Below are 14,633 nucleotides of genomic sequence, written 5' to 3'. Positions count from 1 at the left end.
GAACCGAAGTGTGCCACACTGGCAGATACCTACAAAAGACCCAACGCTGATCGCTGCCATGGCTGGGAGGGTGTATCTATCGCTTGGTGCACGGGCTGTACATGCATGCGTCGTACTGACCTGCTCTAGAACACCCGTGGAGACTGCGTGGTGCTCCGCAATTCGCGGGCCGCCCCGTGATAATGAGAAGAGGAGGAGGTGCAGAAGTGGGGTAATATGTCGAGAACCTGGCGGCAGATGCCACTTATGGGCACCCTTGGCGAGGATATGTGTTTCCAGGCTGTCACGGGTATGGTACCCTAGCCTGTCACCTCGATGTCAACTTCAGAAGTGCTCGCCAGTAGTGGGTGTGACGAGTCGACTGCATTGTCGGGTGTTCTACTACGCAGCCTGGACAGGCCTCGGCATGAACAATACTTGGGGTAGACTGCCGAGCCGAGGGCGAGGTCGGCATGAGCGAGACCCAGATGCTCTCACATAAACAGAGTCGGAAGTACACGTTAGGTATGCCTGGCGATTCGAGTATCGACTGTGCTAACGCTGGCTAGCAGCATAGTGTGCCACTTGGAGCGAAATATGGATGCGCATATACTGTGAATCAGACGTCTCATGTTGTTCCTGAGCTCAACAGACACAAGAATAAAGCAAGTGCAAATCAAATCAATGAATGGATCTAGCTAGTCCTTCCAAAATATATGATGCAGTCACAGGATAATTCTAACTGTCGAGGACGTCCCGCCTGGTCAGAATGTTCATGCCCACTTTGCGTCCCTCTCGCACCGGCATGCCCGCGTGCCAGACACCCGGGTGGCCTGTCCCGTTAGGATAGAGATTAGCCCAGAAGATGGCGTTGCCTGGGATGGGCCTGAAAGCGACACCGCCGACACCGCTATCGTCGTGGCAGTCGATGAAGCGGCACCAGCGCGCAGGGAAACGGCCCCGGTAGTCCGGAAATTGTGTTGCTCCCCCTTTGCACATCTCGCCATCGCCGGTCCGGCCGCCGTCGCACGCGAGATATACGAAGAAGCTCGAAATGCGCGGGTTGGCATCACCTCCGAACCACTATATCACGAAGTTAGACTAGATCCGTTTGTGGCAATAGTTACACGAACACGAACTGGCGCAGAAAGTGAAGGAATAGGCGGAGCGAGAATGGAGTGTACATACGTCAAAGTGCGGCCGGAAGTGGTCAGAAATGCCATACTTAACCACCTGGAGGTCCTCTAGGTGCCGGAGTGGCATGAAGCCCTGGAAGTCGACGGAGCGCTGCTCGATACACCGCACGACGGGGTCGCTGGTACCAAGGACTGCTGACATGGACGAACGGATCTCGGCATTATACGTCTTGAGCCGCTTGCCCTGGGAGACTGGCGACTTTTGATATAGAGGGGTTGCGACCTGAAGAAGGTACTCGATTTCCTGCGGCGAGAGATAGTTCTCGATGTATATAATGACCGGATCACTACTGAATATGCTAGTGCGGAATTGGTGGTCAGGGCACGACGCGGCGTACCGGGTCCTCAGGGCGTCCATAGTGGTCATTGAGGAGACTACAGCTAGATCTGCGCTCTTGGTCGCCATTTGTGCCTGTATTGTTCCCGCCGGAAGCCCCGTTGACGGTCCATTTCTGGACGAGAGGACACTCTCGAGAATCACGAGGCCCTGAGAGCCCCAGCGGATGCTGGCCAGAGCAATTATGGTTGGGGCGAACACCCTAAACAGAGACCATAGTCGGCTCGAAGGGGGCGAGATCTTGCTATCTGCTGGCTGTGGCGCCATAACGACGTGAAGAGTAGCAGGCTAGAGAAGGGTAGCGGAGGCAAGAGAATTCCTAGGACCCCAGTTTGGAAGAAGAAAGGAGCGCTGGTGAGAGTAGGAAAAACAAGCTTCGGGCAGGACTTTGAAGCCTGGGGCACTTTGAAATTGTCAGTATCTTGAAGTTTACCGCACCACTAACACCATCTATAGCGCGACTATGGTACTTATGGTATCGCCACCGAGCATACGTCAGGAATGAGGGGTCATTGGCAGACCAGCATATCAGGATGCAACGCTCCGCATCCGCAGTATCACATGCGGCAGCACGGTTGTGAAGCACCCACTATACATCAATATCGAGAGAGATCGAATCTATGACTGGCAAATGCTGCGGGACGGTTAGAGCTCTTCGGTTGCAACGAGATGTGTCGGTGATTGTCTGCTGATCTGCAGCGTGGAGGTTCAGGACAGGATACTCTGCAGCATACGTGTGGCTTGGGGCTGAAAAGGTCTGCAGGATTCTGGCACGTCTTATGCATACACCCTTCCACTAGCAACCACCGAGACACCCTTAAAGGCCCGACTAATTTGCAGATACCTGAGGGACCACATGGTGGTTCACGGAACTTCGGCAAGCGCTTGCCACCGATATCATGTTCCGCCATTGTCGGTAGCCTCTCGAGCACGGCCTCGCCATCCATCGCTGCAGCGCCCTTCCTCCCATTCCATCCTACTCGTTCTAACTGTTTATCGAAACACTTCATCTTGTGCCTCTGCTCTGCATCAATTCTGGGCAAAGATTTGAACATATTGTACTTGAGTCATGGACGGCAGTCGTGACGACTTTGACACTCGCACATCAATCTCCTCGTCGGACGAGAGGAAGCGTTTCCTCCCATCTGACGACATGGGGCCCATGGCCACGCGTCCGACAAGGCGCAAGACCCCATGGCTCTCTAGGAGTGCTGTGCTGGCTTCACTTAACGTTGCGCTCTTCGCCGCCGCTATGACTGTCTGGTGGCATATTCACGTCCTCCTGCGCAGCTTCGATTGTGACCCCAAGCCTCACAAGGATCACTTCGAGCCAGACTGTAAGTCCTTCGGACCCGTCGTATATCTCTTATTAACACCAGCTCCAGTGCTCTATGATACCAAAGTCACCTTCCAGCCGCACTATTACTATGGCGGCCCGCCCAGCAACCACACTGACGAGATGTGGCAGCGACTGTCTCCTCCTGGCGACGGCATCGTGGAGGTACCTAATGCCTTTACCGCGAACCTGCCATTTTCTCTTCCAGCCCCAAACAATCCAGACACTCACAAAGTCTATGGTGTCTCCATGTTCCACCAGCTACACTGCCTCAACTTTCTTCGGTTTGCGTACTACCCAGATAACGTGGAATTAATGACTCCAAAGGAGATCGTCGCCCACCGGGACCACTGCCTCGATTACATCCGTCAGGCCATCATGTGTGCCGGCGATACTACTTTCGAGCCCCTCACTATGGTTGGTATTAACGGCATGGGCGCCACGCACCAGTGCCGCAACTTCGAGCGTCTATTCTCATGGGCGTATGATCACCGCTCTGACAAGAAGGAGGAGGGCTCTGGGTATAAAGGCGGGGTGGTGACGCACACGCCAGGACATAGGAACGACTTTGTCGACGGCGATGAGGGTGCTGTTGTGCCCTCGCACCATCATCATGGGTCTGGCTAACGGCGGGCGCAGATTTAGCTGGGCACAGGGTTGCGGCTACTGTTACTTCTAGTGGAGCAACGTTGAGGTTATGCGACGGGTCGAAGTGAATGTCTTCAAGTTGAGTACAGCAGAGTAGGCTTAGAATTAAGCAGTGCAATTTTCATCCCACGTCGTCTTTCTCGCATGCTCTGGCCTTTGAGGCTATGGCCATGCGATGACTGGCGACGGCTACCCATGTTTATGCAACAGGGAAAACAACAGGGTGTATCACATCCTCCATGGAACTGCCGACCTCTATCATACCCTTTAGCTGCATCCTCAACTTTCAAAGAGTTTAGTAGAGATCGCCAAGCCCAGAAGCGAAAGATTGCAATCACGAACCTGTGGACATATTCCCGCTTTGGTCAAGAGCTCGTTACTCGTTGCGCATAACTCTCTGTACTGCTCGCATTTTTAGCCAATCGTCTGGCCCTGTAGAACCTATGCAGGTATAATGCACAGATTCACAACCAAGATTTCGCCGTGGTACCGTCAATCAAGCACAGCACATACTATGTACAACTATTTAAAGCTCCAGATCCGCCACAGATCGTACAACCAACCTCCTCACCACACACATCTTTCGCTCGAGCAGACGATCACGTCCCTTTCGCTCCCCTGACGCAATAACAAAACTATTACCGGCGGGATACGACTTCTTCAGGCCCCTTTTGACCCCATTGACACCATGGAAGCTCCCACCTGCTCTGCAACCACCGCTACCCCGCGCCTCCTGCTGGTGCGCCCGGACCCCTCCTCCCGAGCCCACGCCGACTTTATCGTGCGCCTCTACAACACGCCCCAGTTCATTGCGTCGATCGGCGGCAAGCCCACGGCCATCACCACCCATGACGCCGCGGCGGGCTATATCAGGCGGCGCTTCGCCTCCGAGCACGAGCGCAATGGGTACGGCACGTACCTTATTGTGCTCAAGCCGGGTATCGCCCTCGGCGCCAATAACAACGTCAGCGAGAGCACCAGTGACGGCGATGGCACAACGAAGGATGAAGTGAAAGCAGCAGAAGGCAAGGAAAACGTACAGCCCAGCGACAGCGGCGGCACCCTCATAGGCACCGTCTCTCTGTCCCGCGGCGAAGGCACCATAGGCAAGACGTGCTACGGCGCGCCCGACCTCGGCTTCGCCGTGCTGCCCGAGTACTGCCGCCGGGGGATCGCGACCGAGGCGTCGCGTGGTGTGCTCGACTGGGCCTCACGCGAGAAGGGCGTTGACGTGGTGCTCGGCCTGCACGATCCCACTAATGTGGCCTCGGCGGGCGTGCTGCGAAAGCTCGGGTTTGAGGAGAGAGGTGAGAGGAAGCTGACTGCTTTTGGGGGCAATGCTGGGTTGGTCTGGACGTGGAGGGCCGGTGGAGGAAATGCCGAACAGGATAATGGCCTGGGTGTCACGGAAGAAGAGGTCATGGCACTAGGTCTGCCCGCTCTCGGAGACGAACACTAGTGGTTCATGCCAAGTATCTTAATCCCGGAAGCAATATTCATCCGTACCTTAGGCGTGCTAAGTAATCTCCTATTTATTACTTACCGAGAGGAGGAGTCAACATAACCATCAAGGCGCACATGCCTTCGCAGTATCGTGTCAGTGACCACACAATGCTCTGGCATTATCTACTTAGTAAAATCAGACGGGCAACACAGAGTTGTTGAGCCGCCACCGGCTATGACACTATGATTGGGAAACATCGTCCACCCCTCTCTAGTTCTGCCAGGTCATATTATACTTGGCCTCCTGGTCGATCTGGAACTGCCTCAAGCGCTCAAAGTCAATGCACTCGTGCTCGACGCCCCAACCCGTAACGGATGTGGCGTGGCCCCTGCCCACCTTGATCGGGCTGCTGCCCTCGATGACGAGGTCGCCGCCGCACGAGATGCCCTGGCGCAAGTACTCAAAGCAGTGTTCGACGTGCACCTTCCACTTGAAAGCCTCCTCCTCCTCCGCAGAAGGTAGTGAAGAGGAAGCCCGGGAGAGCCTGCGCGAGTCGCGGTGCACTTCTTGGTAGTATTGAAAGCGGATCATGTTCTGCAAGTACGCACGCAGACGACAGAGGGTTGCGTTAGCAAGATGTTTGTGCTTTTGAACCGGTCGCATCGGGGGGGGGGGGGGGGGTTGATTTGTGGATGTCAGGCGAGAAGAGGCTTGACTTGTGTGTGAACACTCACGAGGCAGTGTAGTTGATGCAGGATAGAGATGACATAAAACTGCTGCGGCTTTGGAGTGGGCGTGTTTGGATGATCGTACGGCGCGACGATGCCCTCGCCGAGGCCCCATTTCTCGGGATCCTCTATCCAGACGGCGTCGTGACCTACCAAGCCAGCCAGAGAGAAGGTTCAAACTCTCTAGGACAGGCTTCGGCGGGACTTACCAGCGACGAGTGCATCCCACGCAATGTCAGCCTGACGGCCGCCCCCGACATACTTGTCGTCCTTGTCAAAGACCTTTTTGACCGGCTTGAAAACCTCCTGCGGGATCGGCGTGTTGGCGTACATGAGGAGCGGAGAGCCCACAACTGGACCGAAGACTTGAGAGCGTCCTGGCGTCATCTGACACCAAGCCACGATGGTGGCGAGCCAGCCGAGGCCGATGACAAAAATGACGACGGACTGCCAACCCAGCCAGGCTGGCGCCTGGGGCGGAAGCCACCATCGTCTGGACAGCGACGCGTAGGAGACTTCCTCCTCTTTGCCGTGGCTATCAAGCTTGAAACTCACGCTACTGCTGCTGCTCACGCCGCTTTCGTCTTCTGAGGCGAGTTGCTTGTATCTGGTTTTGTAGTCAGGCATTGTGTGAGACGTCTCTTCTACTATGCAATTATGCACTAGAAGTGTCTTGGTTAAAAATGAGGCAATTTCTGATTGTCGGGAGGCTACAATCGATTGACAGGACTAAGAGGACCGCGAATAACTTTGGTACCGCCGAGAGAGCCTCGTTGCTCGCCCTATGAAACATACGCAGCAGCAGAGAATGAGACCAATATTCTTGCAGGGACTTTGAACCCAGGTTGCGCCCCACCTGCAGAGTAACGAGTTGTAACTGGCGTGAGGCGGGAACAGCAGCCGACTGGTCTGGCCGGACAGCCGAGCATTTTCGCTTTCGACGCCAATCACATATCCGTGATAACCACCCCTCCTTTGACAAGTGGTTGGGCTCCTGCAATGCCAAAAGGCTTCCCCATCCCGGACAATCAGGCAAGGACTGAGCTCTCAGGCGGGACAAGAAGTGATACAAGAGACTCGGCGCATGCCGTGGACCGAGCGGGGAGGCTGGGGCCCTGAGGAGTCGCGTTAGAAGGAGCCCTGCAAACAACATGCAGCCGTGGATGCCCGTCAATGGATGTGTAGGGGGGTCCACGACCCCCTCGTCTGTCGGTAGTGCCATCTGAAGTGATCCGCGACGGGCCGCTGGTGTGATGGGCCCACCATGTCATATAGTGCATGCTGCACGCCGGATGCAGTCGAGCTGCGATCACTAGCAATGGTATCCCGGAGTCGTAAGAGGCTGAATTAAGTGTGCCACTCAGTCAACCTTGTTGAACTCGGCACCTTTTTGCGACCGTCCACGGAAAGCTCTCGAGCAGCTGCCGTCTTTTCAGGGTCTATTGCGTTCCCGTCATCCCCGTGGTTTCGTCGTTCATCCTTCTCATCGCAAGCTCCACTTTCTCGCAATAGTGTTGGCGGCATTCACAGAATCTAGCTACTATGGAAACAACGCTTGGAGACAAGGAGTGTGAGTATTACGCCTTATCTCTAGACAGTGACGAGACGCTGGGGCAGACTGAGCGTGATGGATTCCTTGTCAACGGCCGCAACCCACAAAGGCAACATGCCCCAGCAAATCGTGTGCTTGTCTGCAGTATCGCTGCGCTGATTGTCGGCGCTCTGGCTGGATTTCTTGGAGCATGGTGGACAGTCACCTCTTGTCCCGCAGCTTGCGATCCGGTCAAGTCTCTTCGCGAGGCTGGCATCAACCCAAATTCACCCATACCGAAGCACATATTTATCAACCGCAAAGACATACCCTTCACTCCGCATCAGGAGTACATGGGCCCCTCGAAGGAGGCCGCCAGGAATTGGAAATCGTTAACCGCAGGTTCGTAGCAGGTGCTGGGCTCCAGACTTACAAATGCGGGACAACACTACCATTCCATTTCCCGGCTAGCGTGCCTTTTCGACTAACAGAAAACTTGCCCTTTAGGTTCTGACTCGATATATCTCTCAGACCCCTCAAAGTACGGGCTAAACGACCCGGGCATCAAGGCGCCATTCTTCCTCTTCCACGAGCCCCCTCCCAAGGCCGCAGACGACAAAGACAACCTGCTCAAATTCTACGTGCTCAATAACTTACACGAGCTGCACTGCGTACACATGATCCGCATGCGTTATAACGCGCTTGTGTACGACGCTGCCAACACGACACCACTAGCGAGCAATCCGCTCGACGTCGATTGGATCGACCACATTGAGCACTGCTTCGAGTACCTCCGACTGAGCGTTACCTGCGGCGACTACATGACCTTCGAGACTGACTCGCCTCCGGGCAGCCCCCGAGAGTACTGGGAGGGCGGGCTGAGTTGGGGCGTAGTGCATAGCTGCATCGACTGGGATGCGCTTCTGGCCTGGCAGCACGAGATGGTAGCCGAGTATAACCGGACCTGGGCTTGAGGGGTTGAGAAGAGGCGGAGGCTAATGTTATATTGTGCGTATGTAAGAGAGAGTAATATAAATCTTGGAAGTCGGTATGCAGTTCTTATAGGCTCCTCCCCATGAAGCCGACCTGCCAGTGCATGGCGGATGCCCTTTGTAGTCTCGACAGACAAGACAATAATTCACCTTTTCATTATGGATGAAGCCAAATAATTATCAGGCTCTTCCATTGAACTTCCAACGCACGATAAAAAGCTGGTCTCGTTTCTAACTCTACTTCTTTCCATTATTGACTATCTTATCATCTTCGGTAGCGTCAGCTATTACGATCCACTCGCCACATGTATAATTATCGATTTCTGCGATGAAGATAGCAATCTTGCAGCATCCCTACCACTCTATCTAGCTGACATGATGAGAGCGTCAAGCCTGTCAAAGCTTAAGGATCGCCGATCTAGAAAGTGTGTTTCGTATACCTACCGGATACTCAAGGATAAATCTAACCGTCTAGGAAAAGACCAGTCTAGAGCTCAATATGGATGCCACGAGCCGCGGAAAAAGCAGGGAGTCATGACTTATTTCGTAATCCCTGTTAGCACGAAGCCTAGATCTATGCGGGGCATTTGTAAATCTGGCTAATGCTTGGCCAGATCGATCTGCGCATAGGCTTCTCACAGAGCAGCGCCAAAACTAGCTCCAACCACTAGTACTAGTCGATACCAGACCGTCGATCGTATGGTGGAACCTCTGAATGGCGCTTGGAACGGCAGCGTTGAGCAAATTGTGATGTGCACGCGAGGCTCAAATTACCCAGCGCTGTCCGTTGTCCCACGAGTACTAAATGTATGGGTGGACGTTCGTGGTAGGCGCGAGCCAACTCATTATTCTGTCTCGTCGCTGCCGCTCCGTGAGTTTGGGGACTGTAACATTTCATAACAACACCATCGATCATCCATCATGCTCCGGCTTCTAGCATCTCTTGTCGCGATCTTTGTTGCCGCGGCTAGCGCTAAGCCCTGCGGCCGGCCTTTGTTAACTTCATCTGGACGCGCATATCCGATCTTGTCTTTGTCAACAATATCCGCGACGGCCAGTATCGACTCGTCGGCTACTGCCTCGCAATCGCCTCCTGTGCCATCCTTAACGTACTCCGCTACTGCCAGCGTCGTTTCATCAGTCATCGGCACGAGTTCGTCGAGTATGGCATCTTTGACGTCATACGACACCATCCTATCCAGCGTTACTACGGGCAGTTCTAAAGGCTCTGAAGTGCCAACATCGTCTTCTATTACTCTTCCGTCGTCTACCGCTGCGAGCTCTAGTGCTGGCGACGCATGCTTGACCGGTAAATAAACCCGACTTAGCTAGGATGATCTGCTCCCTTTCGATAGACAATGTGCTGACCACGCTCTATGCGTAGCTCTTCAGCTACAAGGCGAGACTGCTGCTTCAGACTGCTCGGTGAGGCTATTAGCTCCGGAGACAGGTCCAACTAGGTAAGCGTAGAAACCCATCCTCGCCAGTTTCTCCTACACGGTTCCTCATTGAAACACTAACACGCCTCTGCCCAGCACTGCCACAGTCACTGTTTTCACCACTGTCGTCCAGAGCGATGTAGTCACGACTGTCGTCAGCAAGTCTAGCACGACCACGGCGCTAACAGAGACGTCCTTCGTTACCATTACGAGTACCGACACGATTCTCGAAACAACTACCGACGTATCGACAACCACAGAGGAGTCGACAGTGAGAACGACAGCGACATCCACCACTACAACGACAACAATAGCCATTACTCTCGTGCAAGGCCGTAGCCTTCAGGCTCGTGCGACGTCAGAGGCCTCGAGCCTACCGGCTTATGCAGAGGGCGCATGCGACAGCCATACCGCATATACCTCAGCTTGCGCAGTACTTGGCGTACAGCCCGGAACCAGTACCATAACGTTGACCACTACCCAGACCGTCATTTCGAGCGTCTCCGATACCACGACGTACTCAACCCAGTCTATCAGCACCCTGGATATAGTCTCTGTGACCGCAACGGTTTCTACTACTCAGACAGACGCCGAGACCGTTACCGTAACCGATACAATCACAACGACAGGTACGCTTAGCGTAACGACTACAGCTACCAAAACGACCACAACGACGGAGACAGCTGTCGTGACGGACGAGCCACGGGGACGCCCGTTCTATGTTACCATCACCTCCCCCATCGACGGCACGACCCTCTACTTGGCCACCTCATCACGTTCAGGCGGCGACCTCACCTGGTTCGCACCCCCTCTGTCTAGGTTCAGCGCCCAGGCACAATGGGTCGTCAATCCAGACAGCTTCCTCGCGCGCACAAGCCCAGTGCGTCTGATGGCGTACTTTGCCCTCCCAATTTCGCGCGGGCCATCAGCTCAGATCCGCGCCACATTCACCAACAGCGCCAACAATGACTACCAGTTGGGTTACGTGGGTCTGGTCCCTGCATCCGCTGGCAGCGACGGCTTGCTCAGACTTTCGACCACCGGTACGCCCAGGATGAACATGCTTTATTGCAGCTCGCCGACGACGTCTACCAAGTTCTTGTTCTACATGTCGACTGGCGATGGAGCAGACATTACTGGGGCTACCTGCTACGTGGTAACTCCTGCAATCACATTCATCTGAGACTGAGCGCTTGAGTCATTACAGGGGTTCGGCAATATGCTCGGAGCAAGACGGGATCGTACGACTGATAGTCTTCATGCCTTGGATTTGACCTGACGCTGGGCTGGAATAAGATAGTAGGTCCAGGACAGTTACTAAGGTGAATCCCCAACCATGGAAGGGTTCGTTTCAACACCGGCTGCTAACAGTGGCCTCTATAGGTGCTTCTTTTAGTGCTACAAGATCCCCCTCCTAATGTGCACCGCGACTACTCTTGGTAGGGTGCCTCAGTTGCGCGCAGTGTGGGCGTCGTCCGAGCCTTCTAAGTAATGCACAAAAAACTAATTCATAGCTCTGGCGAAATTGTTTGATAGATTCGAGGTTGTCCCCTAGATTGTGCTATCCCGATGTCCATGCTTCTCCGTCTCCATCGTAGTAGATCCTTCGGCCATATATTACCAGCAGGCTGTCCATGAGTTGCCGCAGGGATCAAAGTAAAGATTGCACTCCCTGCATCCGATGTTCCGACACTGCCAGTCCGCGTAGCAGTCATAGTCCCTACAAGCCTGCGCGAAAACATCTCCCTCCTTTGGTATTGTGCTAATATCGAGAAGATCCTTCCTAGGGCACTCCAGCTGCCGGGCCTGAGAAGGCGGATCTTCGGTATTAGTCTCCGGAGAAGCGATAGAAATCATTGTATGAGTTCCTTTGAGTGGCTGAAACTAAGCACGTACTACTTCTTGGGCATGAGCCTCGTCGACCTGACCCTGGGCGGCCTGGCCCTCAGCAGTGTCTAATGGGGCGGACTGCACAGTCGAAAATGCGGCAATGAGAGCAAGGATTTTGAAGAGGTTGGCTTGCATGCTGGGCAATACGATACTCTTGTCTTTGGTAGGATAATAAAGAAGGTGTAGAAATTGAGGATAGGTCTAAAGACTCTGATTACCTTGTCGTTCAGTGGATGCGAGAAGGCTGCTCTACTTATAGTAATTGATGCGTGATCTGGACTAATAATGGAGCTTTTTGGCTCACGTTGCCTACCCTTGGTCGTAAAGTCCATGAGCCACAAAGTGCGCTGTATACTTATCTCAAACCAAGTCCAGCCAAGTCCAGCCAAGTCAAGCTCCGAATCCTGTAGGACCTCGGTTGCATATAATCCCTGCCCCTTATCAAAGTTCCGAGAACGAGTATACACATTTACACAGTTACATATATCAGTGACTGCTCACTCTAGCGTTTGCCTCGGTCCTTGGGTCATGACGGGGCCGCTTCAGCCTATTTAGAAGTGTCAGCTTGCTTGACAACTGTAGTAGTGGCAAGCAACTTCCCAACCGCTTCGCTATGATCTAGATCAAACAACCGCGCCCAGAGGCCCGAATTGGCCACTGAGATTATGCTACTGTTGTTGATATTCCGACCCACGGCCAAAATTCACAGAGCCCTGTTGGGGCACGAGCGAGCCAATGGCCTTGCCAGAGATGGCCGGAATCGTCACTGTGCAGCGTGGGATGATCCATCCTCGTCTGATGGACCTGTTGGGCACGAGTGAGCCAATGGCCTTGCCTTAGATGGCCGGAATCGTCACTGCGCAGGGCGGGATCCACCCTCGTCTGATGGCCATGTTGGGCACGAGCGAGCCAATGACCTTGCCAGAGATCGCAGGAATCGTCACTGCGCAGCGTGGAATCCCCTCGTCTGATCAACCTTCTCACGCGACCTTACCACCTTCCCAAAAGATTGGGCTGCCGTGGGGATATATGGCGAATTGGGGCGAGAAAGGCTGGGACTGGCCATATGGTCCGCACGTCTGTGCGCGCCTTCCCTGTCCACGGGCCTGCCTGCTTTTGCCCCAACTTTACTCATTTCGTTTCGCGTGCTGCCAATCACAATCCTCTTGCGACGCGCCCCCTGGGCACGAACTCGACATTCTGTCTCTCTCGTTCGTCTGGCCTCACCCCGTTATCCACGTTCTCACCGCCGCGCCTGGTGCTGTCTCAGTGTCCCCCGCCACTCTTGCCTGAGCCGTCGGTGGAAATTTCTTGAACCGAAAACATTCACTCTCTTATCGCTGTTCTATCGCGATTATCAAATCTACTGTCACCCTTCGCCATATACCCCACGTTCAAGAGACGTAATTCCTCCTCAAAATCTTCAAGCCGCGCCATCATCACTGACCTCAACTCGCAGGTAGTATGGCGGACAAACTGCCAGCAAGTACTCCTCGGACTCTCTTATTTGTCTGTATGTTGACCATCCCAGGACCCGACCGATCCTCAAGCCGTCGCAGAACGCGATACAATGTCTCTACGCGACATATTAAGTTTAATGAAGAAGGATCCAGATGGACGAGGTATAAGCGCATTGGGCTACGATGGTGTCCTCCGTACATTCGATGAGGAACGGAATGTTCTTGATGTAGTTGGCCTCAACCCAGCCCAGATTAGAGAGTATTACGATGGCCGACCTCTACCCCCAAGACTCCTCACCGCCGACGGCCGTAACATATCCCGCTGGGATATGTTCCATCCTGCCACGGAGAGTATTCCCGCGAAGCCTACAGAGGAGGAAAAAGCCAAGATTCTGGCCCAGAACGAGGAATTGCGAAGATGCGGAGTTATATGCCGTGTTCCAGACAAATCGGCAGAGGACGGCGAGCCGACCAAGTCGTAGATAGTTCCTTTCCTCTTGGTTTTCATCGTTGTATAATATTCACTGTTCTATCCCCTTGTCGCTAACCAAGCTCTGTCACGGAGTAGTCCCTGCCCCGGCGCAGCTTACCTAACATACTTGCATTTGAGGTGCACACAAGGGGAGAGTATCTGTCTAGACTAGGGCCCACACGTCCATACGAGAGCCTAATAACAAGCTTCGGATGTCTTGTCCACACAGGCTTGTCCTGTCCTGTCCTCCATCATCCCAGGCCTGCCCGCCCCTATCCCTGTCCCTGTCTCGCCCTGCCTGCTGCCAGCCAGCACACACCATACGAGACATCATCCACGCTCGTTTCTGCCTGTCGTCGTCTTTTTGCTTCCGCTTTCACCATCACGAGCTTTGTATGCTCCGGCCTCTAGTTCTCGCTCCATGCCCCACCCGCCCCCCAAGTTCCTGCATTCAATCTTTAACACTTCTGCTATTACTAAATGGTTCTTCATTCGCACACCTGAAGTTAAGGCATTGTATACCACCCATTCCCCCATTGCTATAATGCTCACTACGGAGCTCGAGTACACCAGTGGTACAATTATTGTATCAATGGGTGGGTAGGAACTGGCGATATCAGAGGCGATGCAAACCGGAGACTCGAACGCCGCAGGGTCTACAATGGTTTATACTTCAGCGATCAATCCAAGTATTAGTTTTACCATACACTTGTTACTTAATTACCGAGACTGGTATCTCTTCCTAGAGATACGACTACCCTAAAGAGAGAACGACAGTAGAGTGGAAGTGTTATTGCATAGGCTTTACCTATCTTGCAGACTAGCAACCCCAGCGCCCTGCCAGACGCTTGACCCCGGAGGCAGGATCGTGACAGGTAGGTCGACTGCCCGGTCTCCTCTTATAGATACCAGGCCCCGTGTAAGACAAAAGCGGCCCAGTGATACGGGACGCGAATCTCTTTACCCTCCTCGCCCGCCGCCGGCTTCCTGTTGATGAGGTGTTGAACAGTCTTCTGGAAGCAGACGGCCACGTCCACGGGCCCCTGGCCGCGCCGGCGCTGGCCGCGCAGAGCGCGGTAGAAGTAGGCGGCGAAATCGCGCCCGTCGCGGCTGTCGACGGGCCACAGGCAGCCAACGGCGGCGGCGCAGCCGGCCACCTGGAGCGCCGCTAGCAGGCCCTG

The 14,633-nt window shown here is 54.2% G+C and overlaps 8 protein-coding genes across 8 annotated transcripts; 6 read left to right on the top strand and 2 right to left on the bottom strand.

Moving 5' to 3' along the window:
- Positions 1-717: 717 nt before the first annotated feature.
- B0I36DRAFT_247318 (uncharacterized protein) lies at positions 718-1,779 on the bottom strand (the record flags this gene model as incomplete). Its single annotated transcript, XM_046150301.1, has 2 exons — positions 718-1,062; positions 1,168-1,779. 2 exons carry the CDS (start codon positions 1,777-1,779, stop codon positions 718-720), a joined length of 957 nt encoding a protein of 318 aa, XP_046011015.1.
- Positions 1,780-2,674: 895 nt separating this feature from the next.
- On the top strand, positions 2,675-3,475 carry B0I36DRAFT_247008 (uncharacterized protein; the record flags this gene model as incomplete). The annotated part of the gene is made up of 2 exons (XM_046150272.1): positions 2,675-2,849; positions 2,898-3,475. 2 exons carry the CDS (start codon positions 2,675-2,677, stop codon positions 3,473-3,475), a joined length of 753 nt encoding a protein of 250 aa, XP_046011014.1.
- Positions 3,476-3,902: 427 nt separating this feature from the next.
- On the top strand, positions 3,903-5,068 carry B0I36DRAFT_328804 (acyl-CoA N-acyltransferase). Its single transcript, XM_046154637.1, has one exon. The coding sequence runs from the start codon at positions 4,185-4,187 to the stop codon at positions 4,953-4,955; it is 771 nt and encodes a 256-aa protein (XP_046011013.1). The 5' UTR covers positions 3,903-4,184; the 3' UTR covers positions 4,956-5,068.
- A 148-nt stretch (positions 5,069-5,216) lies between these two features.
- On the bottom strand, positions 5,217-6,010 carry B0I36DRAFT_205408 (uncharacterized protein; the record flags this gene model as incomplete). Its single annotated transcript, XM_046148828.1, has 3 exons — positions 5,217-5,534; positions 5,675-5,817; positions 5,878-6,010. Coding segments are annotated over 3 exons (594 nt in total), but the record flags the coding sequence as incomplete, so codon positions are not given.
- A 1,446-nt stretch (positions 6,011-7,456) lies between these two features.
- Positions 7,457-8,167, top strand: B0I36DRAFT_202490 (uncharacterized protein; the record flags this gene model as incomplete). Its single annotated transcript, XM_046148786.1, has 2 exons — positions 7,457-7,601; positions 7,707-8,167. Coding segments are annotated over 2 exons (606 nt in total), but the record flags the coding sequence as incomplete, so codon positions are not given.
- A 945-nt stretch (positions 8,168-9,112) lies between these two features.
- B0I36DRAFT_351620 (uncharacterized protein) lies at positions 9,113-10,813 on the top strand (the record flags this gene model as incomplete). The annotated part of the gene is given in 5 exon segments (XM_046157029.1): positions 9,113-9,500; positions 9,576-9,651; positions 9,727-9,901; positions 9,970-10,259; positions 10,270-10,813. 5 exon segments carry the CDS (start codon positions 9,113-9,115, stop codon positions 10,811-10,813), a joined length of 1,473 nt encoding a protein of 490 aa, XP_046011010.1.
- Positions 10,814-12,677: 1,864 nt separating this feature from the next.
- B0I36DRAFT_272139 (uncharacterized protein) lies at positions 12,678-13,033 on the top strand (the record flags this gene model as incomplete). Its single annotated transcript, XM_046151304.1, has 2 exons — positions 12,678-12,923; positions 12,980-13,033. Coding segments are annotated over 2 exons (300 nt in total), but the record flags the coding sequence as incomplete, so codon positions are not given.
- Positions 13,034-13,117: 84 nt separating this feature from the next.
- B0I36DRAFT_246930 (uncharacterized protein) lies at positions 13,118-13,462 on the top strand (the record flags this gene model as incomplete). The annotated part of the gene is made up of 1 exon (XM_046150267.1): positions 13,118-13,462. One exon carries the CDS (start codon positions 13,118-13,120, stop codon positions 13,460-13,462), a length of 345 nt encoding a protein of 114 aa, XP_046011008.1.
- Between the last annotated feature and the right edge of the window lie 1,171 nt (positions 13,463-14,633).

Source organism: Microdochium trichocladiopsis, assembly GCF_020744255.1.
Source record: "Microdochium trichocladiopsis strain MPI-CAGE-CH-0230 chromosome Unknown B0I36scaffold_7, whole genome shotgun sequence".
NCBI classification, from domain to species: Eukaryota; Fungi; Ascomycota; class Sordariomycetes; order Xylariales; family Microdochiaceae; genus Microdochium; species Microdochium trichocladiopsis.
Note: the sequence above shows the minus strand (reverse complement) of the source record. Positions and strands in the feature narration are given on the sequence as shown.